The following is a 15,523-nucleotide window of genomic DNA, read 5'->3' as shown; positions in this document are numbered from 1 at the left end:
TTAACAGCCACATCAAATCAATAACATCAGCAGCTTTTTACCATCTAAAAAACATTGCCAAAATCAAAGGTATAGTGTCTAAACCTGACTTGGAGAGACTTATTCATGCATTTGTCTCTAGCAGGTTAGACTACTGTAACGGCCTGCTCACTGGCCTCTCCAAACGGGCTGTAAGACAGCTGCAGTACATCCAGAATGCTGCTACTCGTGTCCTGACCAGAACCAGGAAGTACGAGCACATTAGTCCTGTGCTCAGGTCTCTACACTGGCTTCCTGTGGCTCAGAGAATAGACTTTAAAGCAGCTCTGCTTGTGTACAAGTCTCTCCACGGCCTAGCACCAAAGTACATCTCTGACATGTTAGTGCCATATGAACCATCTCAGACTCTGAGGACCTCAGGGACTGGCCTCCTGCTGGTGCCCAGAGTCAGGACTAAACATGGGGAATCAGGATTCCAGTTTTATGCAGCTAAAATCTGGAACAGTCTTTCTGAAGATGTGAGACAGGCCTCTACTCTGACAATGTTCAAATCTAGGCTCAAAACAGCTCTATTTCACTGTGCATATGACTGAAAGGATCTTATCTGCACTCTTCTCTTTTAAAGTTCATTTTATTATGATTATTTATGTTTTCATTTTGTATTGTGATTTTAATGCATTTTCTTGTTCTGTAAAGCACTTTGAATTACTTTGTGTACGAATTGTGCTCTACAAATAAACTTGCCTTGCCTTGCCTTGAATCAGTTGCAGCAGCCTGCACAGGTGAGGTGTATGCAGGCGTGTTTGTAGTCGGACCTCTTTTGGGGGTCATTTTTTTGTATGTAAGCAAGCTACTTTTTCATGCACTCTGGCACCTTTTTTATATATTTTAAGTACAAAAAGATGGCCAGTGTGAATTAATTTATTTCAACTGTGAATTAGAATATCGTCAAAGGGCCACCTGGCACCCTGTGGGCCAGATTTGGCCTGCAGGCTGTAAGTTAACTAAAACTGATGTACAGTAATTACAATTAGCCCCACCTTTAGCAGCTGCAGCATTAAAGTGATGTAGACATGAATGCATGATTTATTAATCCAGCAATATGATCTGAAATGAGCCATTCTGCACGCTGAGTACTTTTACTTTTGGTACTTTATACTTTGATGCTAAAACTCCTGTACTTTGATTTGAATAAGATTTTGAATGCACTTGACGGACTTTTAATGGCAACAGTTTTTTGCTGCTGAAGATGCAGTTGTCGCCCTGAACAGCTGGATTAGTAACAAAGTACAGGGGGCCACAGAGACTGCTTATGCAGAATTTGGTGCTGCGCCCTTGAATCCAGTTGCAGCAGCCTGCACAGGTGAGGTGTATGCAGGTGCATTTGATAAAATGAAATTAATATTTTGATGCTATGATGCATATTTTTTTTTACATGTAATAACAACAGTCTTTGCACACTGCTGGAGATGCTGTTGTGGCCCTGAACAGCTGGATTAGTCACAAAGTACAGATGAACCAAAGCAGACGCATTCAGCCCGCCAAAGCTATATTTAGCCTCTAGTAAAGTCACGCAGTGCTCAAATGTCATCCCTATCTGTGAATGCAGTCGTGATGCTTCAAAACCGCGGAAGCGAGTCAAGTTTGGTGTCTTGACACAGACATCTGTGTCCAGCCCGACTCCTCTGAGCACACCGTGAATGCAGCTGAGTGCTGAGGGCTGGGGGGGAGCAGCTGAGTCCGACACACAAGTGACCGCTAGCTACATGTCAACCATACAGACGGCGGTGAACTAGCAAGAGCGGAAATCTCTCACGGGGAAGAAGGAGAGGGAGAGACAGAGGGAGAGTGAGGGGGGTCGCCTGAAGGGATACTGGACTGTATTTCCCTCCGTTTGAACCGACTGAACACTTCCATTAGTTTGGGTTTTACCTATTTTTTGAAGGAGCTCGGGAGTATCAGCTGTAGGAAGGTTAGCTAGCCACCGCCATCTCCTCTCAGTCGGAGCGACCGCCGTGTCTTCCACACCATGGGGAACGCTGCCACCGCCAAGAAGGGCAACGAGCTAGAGAGCGGTAAGTCCGAGCTGGTGTTTGGCCTCTTTTATGGTGCATTTAGGCACATTTGACACACAGAAACCTCCTCAAAGTGGATAGCTAGCCTGTTATAACACTTAGTCCTACTATTAAAGCAGGGGAGGGCCGTCCGTCATCCCCCGCACTGTTATCCCACCAGCGCTGCAAACACTCGCCTTTTACTTCACCATTAAATGCCATGCAGGAAATTGTGTGTGTGATTTTGCACGTATAATCCATTTTAAAAAAGGCCTAGCTGAGTTAGCTAGCAGCAAGAAGACCCCGTTGATGTTGTGGTTTTTAGCAGCAAGGGGGTGGGGAAGGGGGGGCAGTGTTAACAGCCTATTAAAGCCTGATACAGAGCCGTGGAAGCACTGCTTATCGATAAATTCCCCTTATTGATGATTTCACGCGTTAAAAGGCTGTTTGCATGCCAACTGGAGCACAAGAGGGATCAAGCTTGATGACCAGCTAGCCTGCTAACTTTAGCTATGAGGGGGGGATTAGCCCTCAGAAGGCCCCTGTCATTTCATTGCCTCTTGATGGTGGTAGCTGCTCGGGCCTGTGCGCACACACACACACACACACACACACACACACACACACACACACACACACACACACACACACAGTTAGCCTCGGGATTGTGGTCGCCTCCTTTCTAAAAAGATAATGGCTAAATCTCCAGGTTAGCATCACCTCATCATCTTCCCCGTGGTGTCATCCTTGACTTATGTGAATAACAATCAGGATGTGGGTCTCACTGTGTGTTTATCTGCAGCACGGCTAGCTGTGTCACACAGAAACTTTGCACTGATGATGTTAAATCTGCAGCAATAAACCACAAACCCATGAGTAATTGTTATAAATAGCCAATAAATTTTACTTGAAGGCAGTGTGGGACTGTTTCTGCCTCAGGCTTCTCTGCCACATTTTATTCTCGGCTACATAAACAAAGCTTTCCCTCTGTGCAGCACCCTGACCAAATATGGTGAAGAAATGACAAATGCCCTCTTTCCATTCATAAAACTGGGACCTACTACTGTCTTCCCGGCATATGCACACACACTCAAATTCACTTGAAGTGTGGCACTTGTGTTGTATATGGAGCCCCTTCTCTAATCTTGCTGTGGTAGAGGTCCATCAGGGCTCATTTCTCACATTCAGCTCGTCATTGACTGGAGCAGCTTGTCATCAGACCTTCGTCAGAGGATAAGGGGTATTACAAGCTTTGAAAGGTTTGACGTAACTAGGCCTCGGCCAGTGTTACTTTGCGCTCATATACTTTGATGTGTGCAGCTGGTCAGCATCTTGTGTGTGATAAATCACAAATGTTTCCCTATACCTGGCTGTAAACATAAAAACTATAGGTGTTTGGCTTTGTTTGCAGAGTGAATTGCAGTCAGTGGCCTGAGATCAGTTAGTTGTGCAGTGAAATTGTCTGCTGCTTTCATGCATTTTAATAACGTCAAGAACATGCAGGGAACTGTCTGTGTTCAGTTATGCACTGAGTTTGTTTAAAGTAGTGTCACTTTATGATGCAGTGAATACTTCCCCTGAGATTTATTGACCTGTTGAGAGAGACCAGGCAGGCAGGCACAGTGCACAGTGCCAACCAGAGTCAGACAGAGATGATCAGATCAGCAATAGTTCCCATACTGCCAAGCATTTCTTTTGAGTGTAACTATGATCCTTAGATCCTGTGCTCGGGCTAACTGTTAAACCCGTTTAAGCTGACACTCTGCCCTGAGCTGCAGATTTGTCTGGAGTGTAGCCGCTCTGACAAGACGACCTGGTTACCTACAGAGCTGTATATACCCTAAAGTACCTGTGTTTACTGTATATAGCTGCCATTAGCTGGAACAGTTGGAGCAGCACCAAAGCAGTCACGCTTGCACAGGGAGATTAAACAGCTGCCATCATAACACCTATTTTGTTTCACTGTGCCCATGTATTGTGTTTCATTCTGGAGTGTAACAGAACAGGCCGACATAACTGAACCATGTTGTCTTGATTTTGGCATCGCTGTCAGGAAGGGTTGGCCAGCTGTGCAGGCTTTGGACTGTTTGGTTTGTCCCTCCAGGCCCAAAATGTTGGAGAGATGTTTCTGCATACAAAAAGACCTCAGTTTTAATAATTGTTTCGAATGTCTGTGATTGGATGGGGAATATTAAAGGGACAGTTCACCACAAAATCAAAAACACATATGTTTTCCTCTTACCTGTAGTGTTCTTTATCAGTCAAGATTGTTTTGATTTGAGTTTGTTGGAGATATCGGCTGTAGAGATGTCTGCCCTACCTCGAATATAATGGAACTAGATGGCACTCAACAGCAGTGTCTCTTGACCTCTTGAAAACATGACCTAGTTACTCAAGATAATCCACAGACTTTTCATTCAGGAACTATTTACTTTCAACCGAACTACACCCATCATCTGTATCATTGCACAGAAGGAAGTGTATATCTACTCATGGACGAGAGGCTCATGCTTGTGACAGTGCAAGATGTAAACATTAATGGTGTCCTCCGTGGCTGAACTGTAACATTAGCTGGCTCAGTGGTGCTAGGTGAACAAGCAGTAGATGCGTCATCAACAGTTTGGCATTTTTGCTTGAATCCACAGACTTTGTTGTGAGCAGTTTCATGTCAGAACTATTTTCTCTCTATAGAGCAACACCTGCCAATCGTATCATTGCGCAGAAGGAGGCGTGCATCTACTGATAGCTCACTTAGCACCACTGAGCTAGCTGACATCACAGCGCAGCAGAGGAGGACTTTAAAGTTTACGTCTTGCACTGTCATGAGCACGAGTGTCTCGTTTATGAGTAGATGCACACTTCTTTCTTTGTAGTGATTCGAATGATGGATGTAGTTCGGTAAAGAGAAAATAGTTCCTACACAAAGTTGCGCACAAGGTCAGCGGATCTTTGATGAATTAAGTCTTTTTTAAACAAATATTCCAAACAATTCAAAAGTAAATTTTAATGCTTCTCTTCTATTTACATAATTCTTATATGATATCTTTGGGTTTGAGGACAATTTGTCGGACATTGTCATCTTAGGCTCTGGAAAATTGTGACGACATTGTGATGTTTCATAGAGGAAATAAAAGTAAAAGTCAGGTTAATCAATAGTGAACATAATTGTTAGCTGCAGTCCTACATGAGACGAAGAAAAGTAGCATTTACTCAATATTGAGAAGCTGAAACTAGGAAATGTTTCGAATTCATGCTTGAAAATGACAATAAATCAATCATTAAAATAGTTGCTGTTTCTTTGTCTAGTTACTCATTGTTTCAGCTCCATTCTTCTTAAAGCAGACATCACAATTTCAAAGCTATACAGGGAAGAAGTTGTCAGATTAAGGTGCATGAATAAAACCCCTCATTTTAAAATTCTGAAAAGTGTAAAGCTTTGTCGTATAAAGTAGGTTTTGAATGTTCTGCTCTCTGCTATGCAGTCAGTGTTATCTTGTCAATCTGACCTAATATGCACGACTGAATTTCTGCCACATGGTATTTTGGTACACCTGTTCTACAAATACTGCACTAGACAGTCAGTCTGCGTTTAAATTCCTCAGGTGAATGCCAACTCTGTTTTCATTCCTGTCGCTTTTATTCACTACATATGCTTCATGTTTGTTGATTGTGTTTTATACTTGTTGTTATGTACATGAACTCTATATTTCTCTCTGTCTTCTCTTCTGTATCATCCCATCCATGTGGGTGATTGTTCCTGCAAAACCTTGGTGATCAATAGAGACTTTTGGTATGCTCATTCCTCCAAAAGATGACCAGAATGGCAGAACGGCATTGGTCTCATTGTGACTACTTGCTAGACATGCTTGCTTTTCTATTGTGTGCTTTGATAATGAGTCCGTGTTTTTGTTATCCACATTCTCTCAATCTGGATTTCCCATACATTGGTTTGTCTTTGCTTTCCATTTTTTTATGCTGTGTTTAATAGCATTTTCCCCAACTGTATTGAGTGATGCACAAGATGCTCAGATTAACTTTCCCTGTAAATCTAAGTGTTGTGTTCCCCCTCCCTGTTTGAATAAGGCTACTAAATAACAGAAATAAAAGTACTGAGTGTCTTTGCATCACTAGTCTGCCTGTCTTGGATGTCGTTGTCTTGTGTTTTGGTTTTGTCTTAACCTCTAGAACAAAGTATGCGATTTTTAAGTATCCCCTTTATATGCATATCCAGATGAGAGTTGACTTTTCCCATGTTCTTCTCCATTGTTTTACGATTTAATTCCCATTCCGTACATTTTTTCCTTTCCCCTTTTAGTATGATAGCATTTGGTCTTTCTGACTAAAATCTAAAACCCCAAATGTGTTTGCCAATAATCCAGTTTATTTCACCAGACGAGAGCTATATGCTAACTGTATTTGTGCTTTTCTTTCTAGTGAAAGAGTTTCTAGCCAAAGCCAAAGAAGATTTCTTACGGAAATGGGAATGCCCACCACAGGTAGGAATGATGAAAACCCAATATTTTTGGAAGCTGCATCCCCAGAACAGGCTAACCTGTTGTTATCTCCACAGAGCACAACGTGCCTAGATGACTTCGACAGATTAAAGACCCTGGGCACCGGCTCATTTGGGAGAGTCATGCTGGTGAAACACAAAGGAACAGAGCAATACTTTGCCATGAAAATACTGGACAAGCAGAAGGTCAGTGGAAGCATGTGTCAAGCCTCATGGAACGTTCTCACATAAATAACTGAGTTGACATGTGCGGCAATACAAATACCTTTTTATCTCCCGGACAAAAACTAGGGAGTGAAATAAAGAACTAAAAGCTGCCTGTGCTTGCAATGCCTGCTATCTCTGTTGCTAGTGTAAGTGAGATTTGCCCGACAAGGTCATCTTATCTCCTTTTATCTGTCAGGTGGTGAAACTCAAGCAAATAGAACACACACTAAACGAGAAGAGGATATTACAGGCTGTGAGCTTCCCCTTTCTTGTCAAACTTGAGTATGCGTTTAAGGTACAGTATGCTTTTTTTTTGTTGTTGTAGTAACTGAAATTCCTTTATTCAGTTTTAAGCATTGTATTAAATGTTTTTTTTTTTTGTTTTTTTTTTTTAACTTTTATTAGGACAACTCCAATTTGTACATGGTGATGGAGTATGTTCCAGGAGGAGAGATGTTCTCACACCTAAGACGAATCGGAAGGTTCAGGTGAGTTTTATACTGTACTAGTGTTGTCAGAAATATTGATCTATCGATACATTTAATCAATTAGTAATGGTTTCAATATTAATTTACTGCAGTATCGATACACTGGTACCAGCTGCACTTTCTCTATCTCTGTTATAGTTCATGTTTAAAACAGTCATTCTGCTGTGCTCTGATACTAACCAAGAAAAACAATAGTTGTCGTCATGGTATAGCCTTGTTGTATCTATCTTACTCATAAATTATAAATGTTCTGCCCTCTATGTCTTGTATAGAAGTAGCTTTGTGGTAACACTGTACTGCACCTGTCATCCACTCATTACATCTGTATACACAGTGCCTCAGTCCAGAATTCACCCTCGATTTAATCTGTTATTTTCTGCGGTGTGTCATAACATGCATTGATCTGTTCTTGAGATTGCTACCAAGAAGTGACCACATTCCTCTCCTCCTCCTCTTCCTCCACAGTGAACCACACGCACGGTTTTATGCCGCCCAGATAGTGCTGACATTTGAGTACCTCCATTCACTAGATCTCATATACAGAGATCTGAAACCCGAGAACCTTCTCATCGACCACCACGGCTACATTCAGGTGAGCCAGAGCAACAGTGAATGAATATGTTACGCTGCTCTGTTGTACACATTCACATGTTGCTTATGTATTTGTGCTCCTTAAAGGTGACAGACTTTGGATTTGCCAAGAGGGTAAAAGGCAGAACCTGGACGTTGTGTGGGACACCGGAGTACCTGGCCCCAGAAATCATTCTCAGCAAAGTATGGAGGGGTTTTTTTTATGTCTGAACAGATGGATTGACAGATAATGTGTTTTCAATGCTTTCATGGTGGTCTCTTTCCCTTTTCTGTTCTCAAACAAACAACATTTTTGGGAGCAGATTGTTGTTTGGTTGTGTAATGTTGTTTCTCTAGAGAATGGCTGGTACAGCGAGGAACATGTTTAGCAATGTTGAGGTTTTCCAGCATTTTTGAAACAGATGTTACACCAAATCAAGTGTCCTTATTTAGTCTGAATTTTTCCTAGATTGCTTCTATGCCTGTTGAGCAAAGCAAGTGAGCAGAACGGAGTGTCAGTGGAAGAATTTTTGAAGGAACGTAGATCTGATTTTTTTATCTCCCACTACAATTTTGCTACAATACCGCTCGCACTATAAGTTTGAAGCATGCTCAACCCAGACTTTATGCACGTATTGCGCACACACACTATTTTCTGTCAAAAATCGACTTCTGTCTTCTAGTTGTTGAATGCAGATCTGAGTTGAGCGCAAAGCGATACTAAGCAGAGCGGTTTTTAGCGGTGGGGCAGAGAGAACAAACAGCCCCTTCAGTGTTGAGCGGAACGCCAGTTGTTTTTTTGTTTTGTTTTTTTTTGCACTGTTGCCTCGGTAGACCATCATTGTTTCGCAGCAAAAAGACATGTTAGAAAATATTGAAATCAATATCCAAAGTAGATGAGTCAGGTTGAGAAAGGTGTATTACATGAAGTAAATCAGAACAGACCAATGCACCATGAATGTATTATATGCAGACTATGGAAGGGTGGATTTTTCATTTCAGTAGCTGGTTTATATGAAAACATTGAGGTGGAAATGTCACGTGCAAGCTTGTGGTTTTCTATACTGTACATCCTAGTAAAATCGCTCCCTTGCTCAATGTTAGTGAGTTGGGAGTTTTGAAGGCATTTGGAAGTTTACTTCTCAAATTTAAAAGATGTTTTAATAAGGACGTTTTACATCATTTAAAGCGGTTTTTGTCTCCAATCTTTTTAGGGCTATAACAAAGCTGTGGACTGGTGGGCACTCGGAGTCCTCATCTATGAAATGGCAGCTGGCTACCCTCCATTCTTTGCAGATCAACCCATTCAGATCTATGAGAAGATCGTGTCTGGGAAGGTAAGCAGTTGATTTTGGATGTTTTTCCAAAAGTCCTTAAAGGGGGCCTATTCTGCTCATTTTCAGGTTCATGCTTGTACTTTGGGTTTTTATCAGAACAGCTGTACATGCTTTAATGCTAAAAAACTCACTTTATTTTCCGCATACTGTCTGTGCTAGAACACCTGTATTCACCCTCTGTCTGAGGCGCTCCATTTTAGCATCTTTCTCTTTAAGCCTCCCTCCTAAAAAAGCCCAGTCTGCTCCAATTGGTCAGCGATTGTAGGTCTTCCATATCTCAGCCTCTCTGCATCATCATTGCAGCTGAGAGAATGACTTACATCACTTTTTGTTACACCAAGAAAAGCTTCAAACACAACTGGACATATTCAAGCAAGAATATGATCTGAAATCAGGGAGAAGTTAACAATATCAGCGACCACGATTGTACATTTTCCTGATGTTAGCATGTAGCTACATGTAGCAGAGTACATGCAGCTGGGGAATGACTGTGTAAGCGGCAATTTCTCCTGTTAAAAATGACCAGTAAAAGGTGTTTGACATGTTTCAGTGGGATATGATTTGAAATCAGGGAGAAATTAACAGCAACGACAACTGAGGTTACGTGTTTTCCTGACGTGAGCATGTAGCCACATGTAGCCATGTAGGCTACAGAATATAACACCTGAAGTATCGTGCCTAGAACAGATGATAATATGAAGAAATCTATTACAAGATGACGTCAGATTGTCTTGGAAATAGAAAAAATGTTAGAGACAGAGTATTCAGAATGGTCTGAAGCATCAGGTTATTGCTGAGGGATTACTTTCACATACATTAACTGCATTATTTGAACTGTGGCCACGTTTAATGTAAACCTCTGTTATTATAGATATGACTGAACATGAGGAAAAGCACAATAAGGCCACTTTAATTTGGTCTGTGCATTCTACCTGTGGTTTAAGAATAAGATGGCTGTAGGTGTGCATGTACAAAGCTCATATTTCAACCAGTAGAAAGAAATTCTAAAAAGACTTTCTTCTGCTTTCTAGGTACGATTCCCGTCCCACTTCAGCTCCGACTTAAAGGACCTGTTGAGAAACCTGCTGCAGGTGGATCTGACCAAACGCTACGGCAACCTGAAGAACGGAGTCAACGACATCAAGGGCCACAAATGGTTTGCCACAACAGACTGGATCGCGATCTACGAAAGAAAGGCAAGACGCCATACACATTTTGTAGTGATGCCAAACACTGTTGCCCTTAAAAAAACAAGTTAATTAGATATTGATTTGTTGATGTTGATTTTTTTTTTTGTCCTCCATGCCAGCTATGATGCTCCAGCAGCATTATTTTATACTGTTTTGTTTTTGGAAAGATATCTAAGGACTGTTCAGCAGCTCTGTGTTATGGTCATTACTCGCAGCTGTATGGAGGATTTTTTTGGTGATTTCACAACTGGCCAGTCAGATTGCTTTCCACTGCTGACTGCGAGTTGTCAGTGCCACGTGCCATTTTGCAGGATGACAATGATAATGGAGCTCTTCGATTAATCAAAGTAGTTATTTAGCCCGGGATTGAAGCTCAGTGATCTGTTGGTTCTCTTTAACCTTTTCATTGTGCAATCATAACATGGTCCTATAAACTTTAGACTCTCTAGGCTAAACTCTTTCTTGTCAAACGCATCTGTAAATTTGACCCTTTTTATTTCAGCACCTTTTTCATTTACTTTTTATGTTCCTCCCCTATTGAGTGTCGCCTCCATGCGTTACAACAGTTACTGGTTGCAAAATAACTGCCAACACAAGACGAAATGTAGTGGGATATTGTGATGTAGAAAGAGCAGCTAGATTTAACACAGATATCAGGAAGCCTGTCGTGTTTTTCCTGAGTTTGCTCCTTGAACAGCTGTATGACTGGCTGTATTTTGCAATAGGCCATTTTCTCTCTCATGTTCTTGTCTTTACATTTTCTTTTTTGTCTGTACAACACTTTGACGTCCTGTCTTGTTAAATTGATTGTAATTCCAATTGTATAAGACTTTAATGAAAGAAAGATACAAGAGATAAAACTTTCACATCTGTACTGATTAAGTGATCAGAGTAGTCTTATTGCATTAAGTTCAGCAGTGGTGATGGCACATTTTCAGTTGGCTTTAAGAACATTTCATGGTCCTGAGCTTTGCAAGGACTTCAGGCCTGCACGTAAACACATCCACGTACCGCATGTTTCTAAATCCCAGCTAAAGCCATATCTCTCTGTATCTTTCCACCTTCATTGCCTTTTCTCTGACCGCAAAACACACTACGTGTTTAGTAAATACAGAGTTGAGGGAGGTGGTTTGGCAACTTTGCAGAAACAGTACACTGAAAACTTAAGTTTGTGTCATGTCAAGCTGTACTGGGTGCCTCCCTGAAAACATGCAGACTGTATTGTTGTCTAGGTTGTGGGGCTCATACATGCTGTACAGTGCCAGAAACAGGCTGTTATAACAAAAGGAAAACGGGTGTAAAATGAGGTTGAAAAGTGGGAGAGGGCAGTGAAAAATAGGACTATGGATTTTGCACACAAAAAAATGAAAGAACTGGTTGTGTGTATGAAAAGAAAGCTTAAAAGAGAAGTTTAAATCCTGCATATTGTATCACCTGGCAAATTGCTGCATGAAGTGGGCTTAACTGTCGGTTTTGAGAAGTTACAAAAATGGTTGGGCCCGCCCCCCCAATCCTGGTGTTGAAAAGGTGTGAAGGTAGGTAGGTTTTTACATACCAGCCCTTTTTAGACAGGAATTGTGCAAATTTGCAGGAAAGCCCAATCAGTCTTTTTTCAGCATTGGCAGTATAAAAACAAAATCGGGGAGTGCAGCAAAATGCCGCCTGCCTACTTTTGTTTATACAGAATGGGCCTTTTTCGGGGCAATGGGGGGCGTGAGCAAGTAACAAAACGTGTAGCTCAGCATGTGACGTAAGCAGTGACGTGCTCCGAGGGAAGCTGCGGCTGGTCAGTCCTTCTGTGATTCTCTCGTAAGATGGCCTGTTTTTCACCGTCCCCGTCATCTGAAGGTTAATGGCCTCTTCGTTTGCGAGGACAAGAAGGGCGCGCAATTCTTTGTCCCCCAGTTGCTCATCGTTACATTGTCTATCAGGTTTGTGTTTCCCTCTTGCTACTAGCTGCTCATTCCTGCTATCAGCTGTTTCCTGTTTATCCACCGCCAGTGGGTCGCACGCAGCGTCATCAACAGCCCCTCCCGTGGCAGAAGGCCACCTCGTTCTTGTTAAACTAAAAAGGTTCCGCCAATATGTCTACCCTACGAGGCAGAAAATTGGTCAACTTGGATCAACTCGCCTATCCGGCTCTGTGTGTCTAAACGCTCGCAGCTTGCCGGCAAAACGGCCCAACATTCGCAGAAAATCTGGCAGTGTAAAAGGGGCTACTGACCACCTCTCAAAAGCTTTGTTGAAAGCATACTGACCCCCTTAAGCTGTCTGAATTCAGTTTATTTAAGCAACATTTGTTGTTAATACAACATTTGTCCTTAGGGTAACGTTAACTACACAATACATAAACAAGTCTGACCCCAAATCGATGCTAATGCTAGCTGTTGTGGCCAGCCCCTTTCCGTGATCAGCATATAACATTAGCAAGTACATAGCTGCATGGCGATATCAAGCCATTTATTTTACGTTTTTTAGTTGTTGAGGTCATCACGGTGTTTGTCGTGCAATATTGGGTTTTGAGAAACAAAGTTGGTCACATTACCCCATTTTGTAACCAAGCTAGCTGTGGACTGGACATATGACATCAGTTGGAACAGAGGATTTCAGCTCTCAAACATATTTACGCAGGTGTAAATTTGCAAAAGTTGAGGTCCATCTGTTCTGCAGGGGTGTACAAGCATTCACAAGAGTCCTTTAATAAATTTCCATGTGAATTCTTCCAATGAAAATTTGTGCTTGGTGTGAAACGGCCTTAAGACAGTCTGTCCTTCCTCAGAAAAATTGTTTCTTTTGCTGCCACTGGTGTTGTTGTGATCGGCAGTGGAGACACAAATATAATACCTGCCCGTTAAAATGTGTTGTGCTCTTGTTCTTGCAGGTGGAAGCCCCGTTCATACCAAAGTGCAGAGGCCCAGGGGACACCAGCAACTTCGACGACTACGAGGAGGAGGAAATCCGCGTTTCAGTAACGGAAAAATGCGGAAAGGAGTTTGCAGAGTTTTAGGATGCGAGAACATGGATATATCAGGGAAATAAGGGGATCTTTGCACTCTTCTAAAGACTTGGGATGGAGCAGAGACCATCGTTTTTCAGATCTACTACATAGTCCCTTCATTCCATAAGGCTGAATGAGGTCGCCATGATCCTTGGGTGCCGATAACCTCTCACTGTCACGTACACCTGCGTATTAAAGCAGACACACCACTTTTTCTTTGTTTCTTTTTTTTGTACCTACCCACCATTTTTTTTTTACTTTGAAGCAGTTAGTCTTGGATGTTGTTATATCCCCTTTTAAAATGTGACATTTTTCAATTTATGAGGAAAAACTGAGACAACGGCCACTAATAGTCCACACATTGTAACTGACTCGTCTACGGCAGTTTGACACACAGATGTGTGGGTTGTAGGCTGTTCCCTCTAGTCATCAGCGTTGTATATTAAACGGTCTGTTACAAGTCCACATCACATTGGCTATTGTAAAATTCTGGCCAGGTTCCAGAGGTAGCATTCGTCCTATGTGCATATCTGTCAGTTTTGTAAGACATTTGAACACGTCGAGTGTTGAAAGCATGACCAAATAGAAAACATTGGGTGACACGAGAAGAGAGGTCCTTTTCCTTTCTTTGCTTTTTGACTAGAGAGCCAAGTCCTCAGACCCCCCCCCCCCCAACACACACACACACACACACACACACACACACACACACAAGCATCCATTCACTATCTTTTTGGTATTCTGATCCAGGCACAGCAAGCCATCGCAGAAAAATGACAAACCTTGTTACATTAGTAAAATGCAAATTGAGTTGTTTGTTTGATCCTTTTTGGATCTGTTAGTTACATGTGAAATTTGTCATTTGGTATCTAACTATTCTTTTGTCGCTGTGTCTAACATTATAGTCATATTGTCCCTAGATTTCAGGTCTGCTTATAAAGACCCTTCGTTATGAGTCTGTGGAACAATGTGACTTCAGTAAATGGAAATGAGTGAAGTGAAATCCTTTTAAGGGTTTTTATTGAGTGTAATGTTAAGTTGAGAAGGTCAGTGTGAATAGTGTTGCGGCTCCGTGCCTCGACATTGTCGGTGAAACCTTTAAAAAAAGTACAGAATTTGTAATGTATTAAATCAAAGCTGTTTTAAAATCTTAAGAGACAGGAACGCAAAACTGCATATTCACCATATTCTCCCTGTTACCAGCCCCGGACAGATTTCTTTGTTTCATTCTTATCAAAGAATGTAGATTTGCAACTTATAGGTATGCATATTTGAAGGCTTGATTTCAAGGTACAGTTTTCCTCACAATACACTGGCTAAAATAAAGACTGCTCCTTTGTATCACATGTAACCCTGTTATTGTTAAACTCATTACATCATACGTATATACATTGTTTCATATATGTTTTTATTTATACACATTAGAGATGCTAATAAATTTTATTTTTAAAAGTGTTGAAGTTGTGTAACCCTCCATGCATCGCGAGACTGATTACACTCTGTTAAATGGGTCTGAATTTAAACACAGAGTAGTTGATAAATACAATGAAGACACAGGTTTTGATTTGTTTGTTGCAGTTTAGAGGATGCGAACGTGTGGTTCAGGGATCCTGAGGGGTCCCTAGATGAACAAGCATGTACTTAGAGTCAAGAGAATTTGAGGCATTACAGACTTTTCACTTTGGTGATTGCAAGTAATGTCACATCACAGTGCACAGTAATTTGGTACCAACACATGAGTAGAAATAATCCTGAATAGAAAAAGTTATAGTTATTACATGGGCAATTTGTCCCATTTGGATATATCCAGTGGTCCTTCAGTGGATACTTAGTAAATTAACTTTTTAAATCATATTTTTTTTGAATGATTTACCAACAAATTCAAATTATAGCTAGTATGAAAAAGTAGGTTAATACAGTATTAAAAAAAATAAAAGTTGCCAGTTTTATGAGGAGCACACACACAAACACACACACTTTATGCAGTTATGTTTAGGCAATTAAAAAAATGAGGTGATTGTAGAGACACAAGTTATGACCTTTACATATATTTAATATACTAAACGATAGCTTAATGGCTATACTTAGCAAAACATTTATTTTCTATAACCAGTGTTGGAAAGGTTTGTTTGAAATGTAAAAGGTTATAGATAAGTAGTTACTTGGTCAAAAATATAAGAAGTAATG

At 41.2% G+C, this 15,523-nt stretch overlaps 1 protein-coding gene across 1 annotated transcript; it reads left to right on the top strand.

Annotated features, from left to right (window-relative positions):
• The first annotated feature begins 1,595 nt into the window (after positions 1-1,595).
• Positions 1,596-14,791, top strand: prkacbb (protein kinase, cAMP-dependent, catalytic, beta b). Its single transcript, XM_049598375.1, has 10 exons — positions 1,596-2,054; positions 6,468-6,529; positions 6,604-6,732; positions 6,950-7,048; positions 7,159-7,241; positions 7,707-7,833; positions 7,920-8,015; positions 9,026-9,148; positions 10,180-10,344; positions 13,220-14,791. Exons 1-10 carry the CDS (start codon positions 2,009-2,011, stop codon positions 13,343-13,345), a joined length of 1,056 nt encoding a protein of 351 aa, XP_049454332.1. The 5' UTR covers positions 1,596-2,008; the 3' UTR covers positions 13,346-14,791.
• Positions 14,792-15,523: the final 732 nt, after the last annotated feature.

This window comes from Epinephelus fuscoguttatus, linkage group LG15, assembly GCF_011397635.1.
Source record: "Epinephelus fuscoguttatus linkage group LG15, E.fuscoguttatus.final_Chr_v1".
Lineage (NCBI taxonomy): Eukaryota > Metazoa > Chordata > Actinopteri > Perciformes > Serranidae > Epinephelus > Epinephelus fuscoguttatus.
This window is presented reverse-complemented; position numbering and strand designations above follow the sequence as displayed.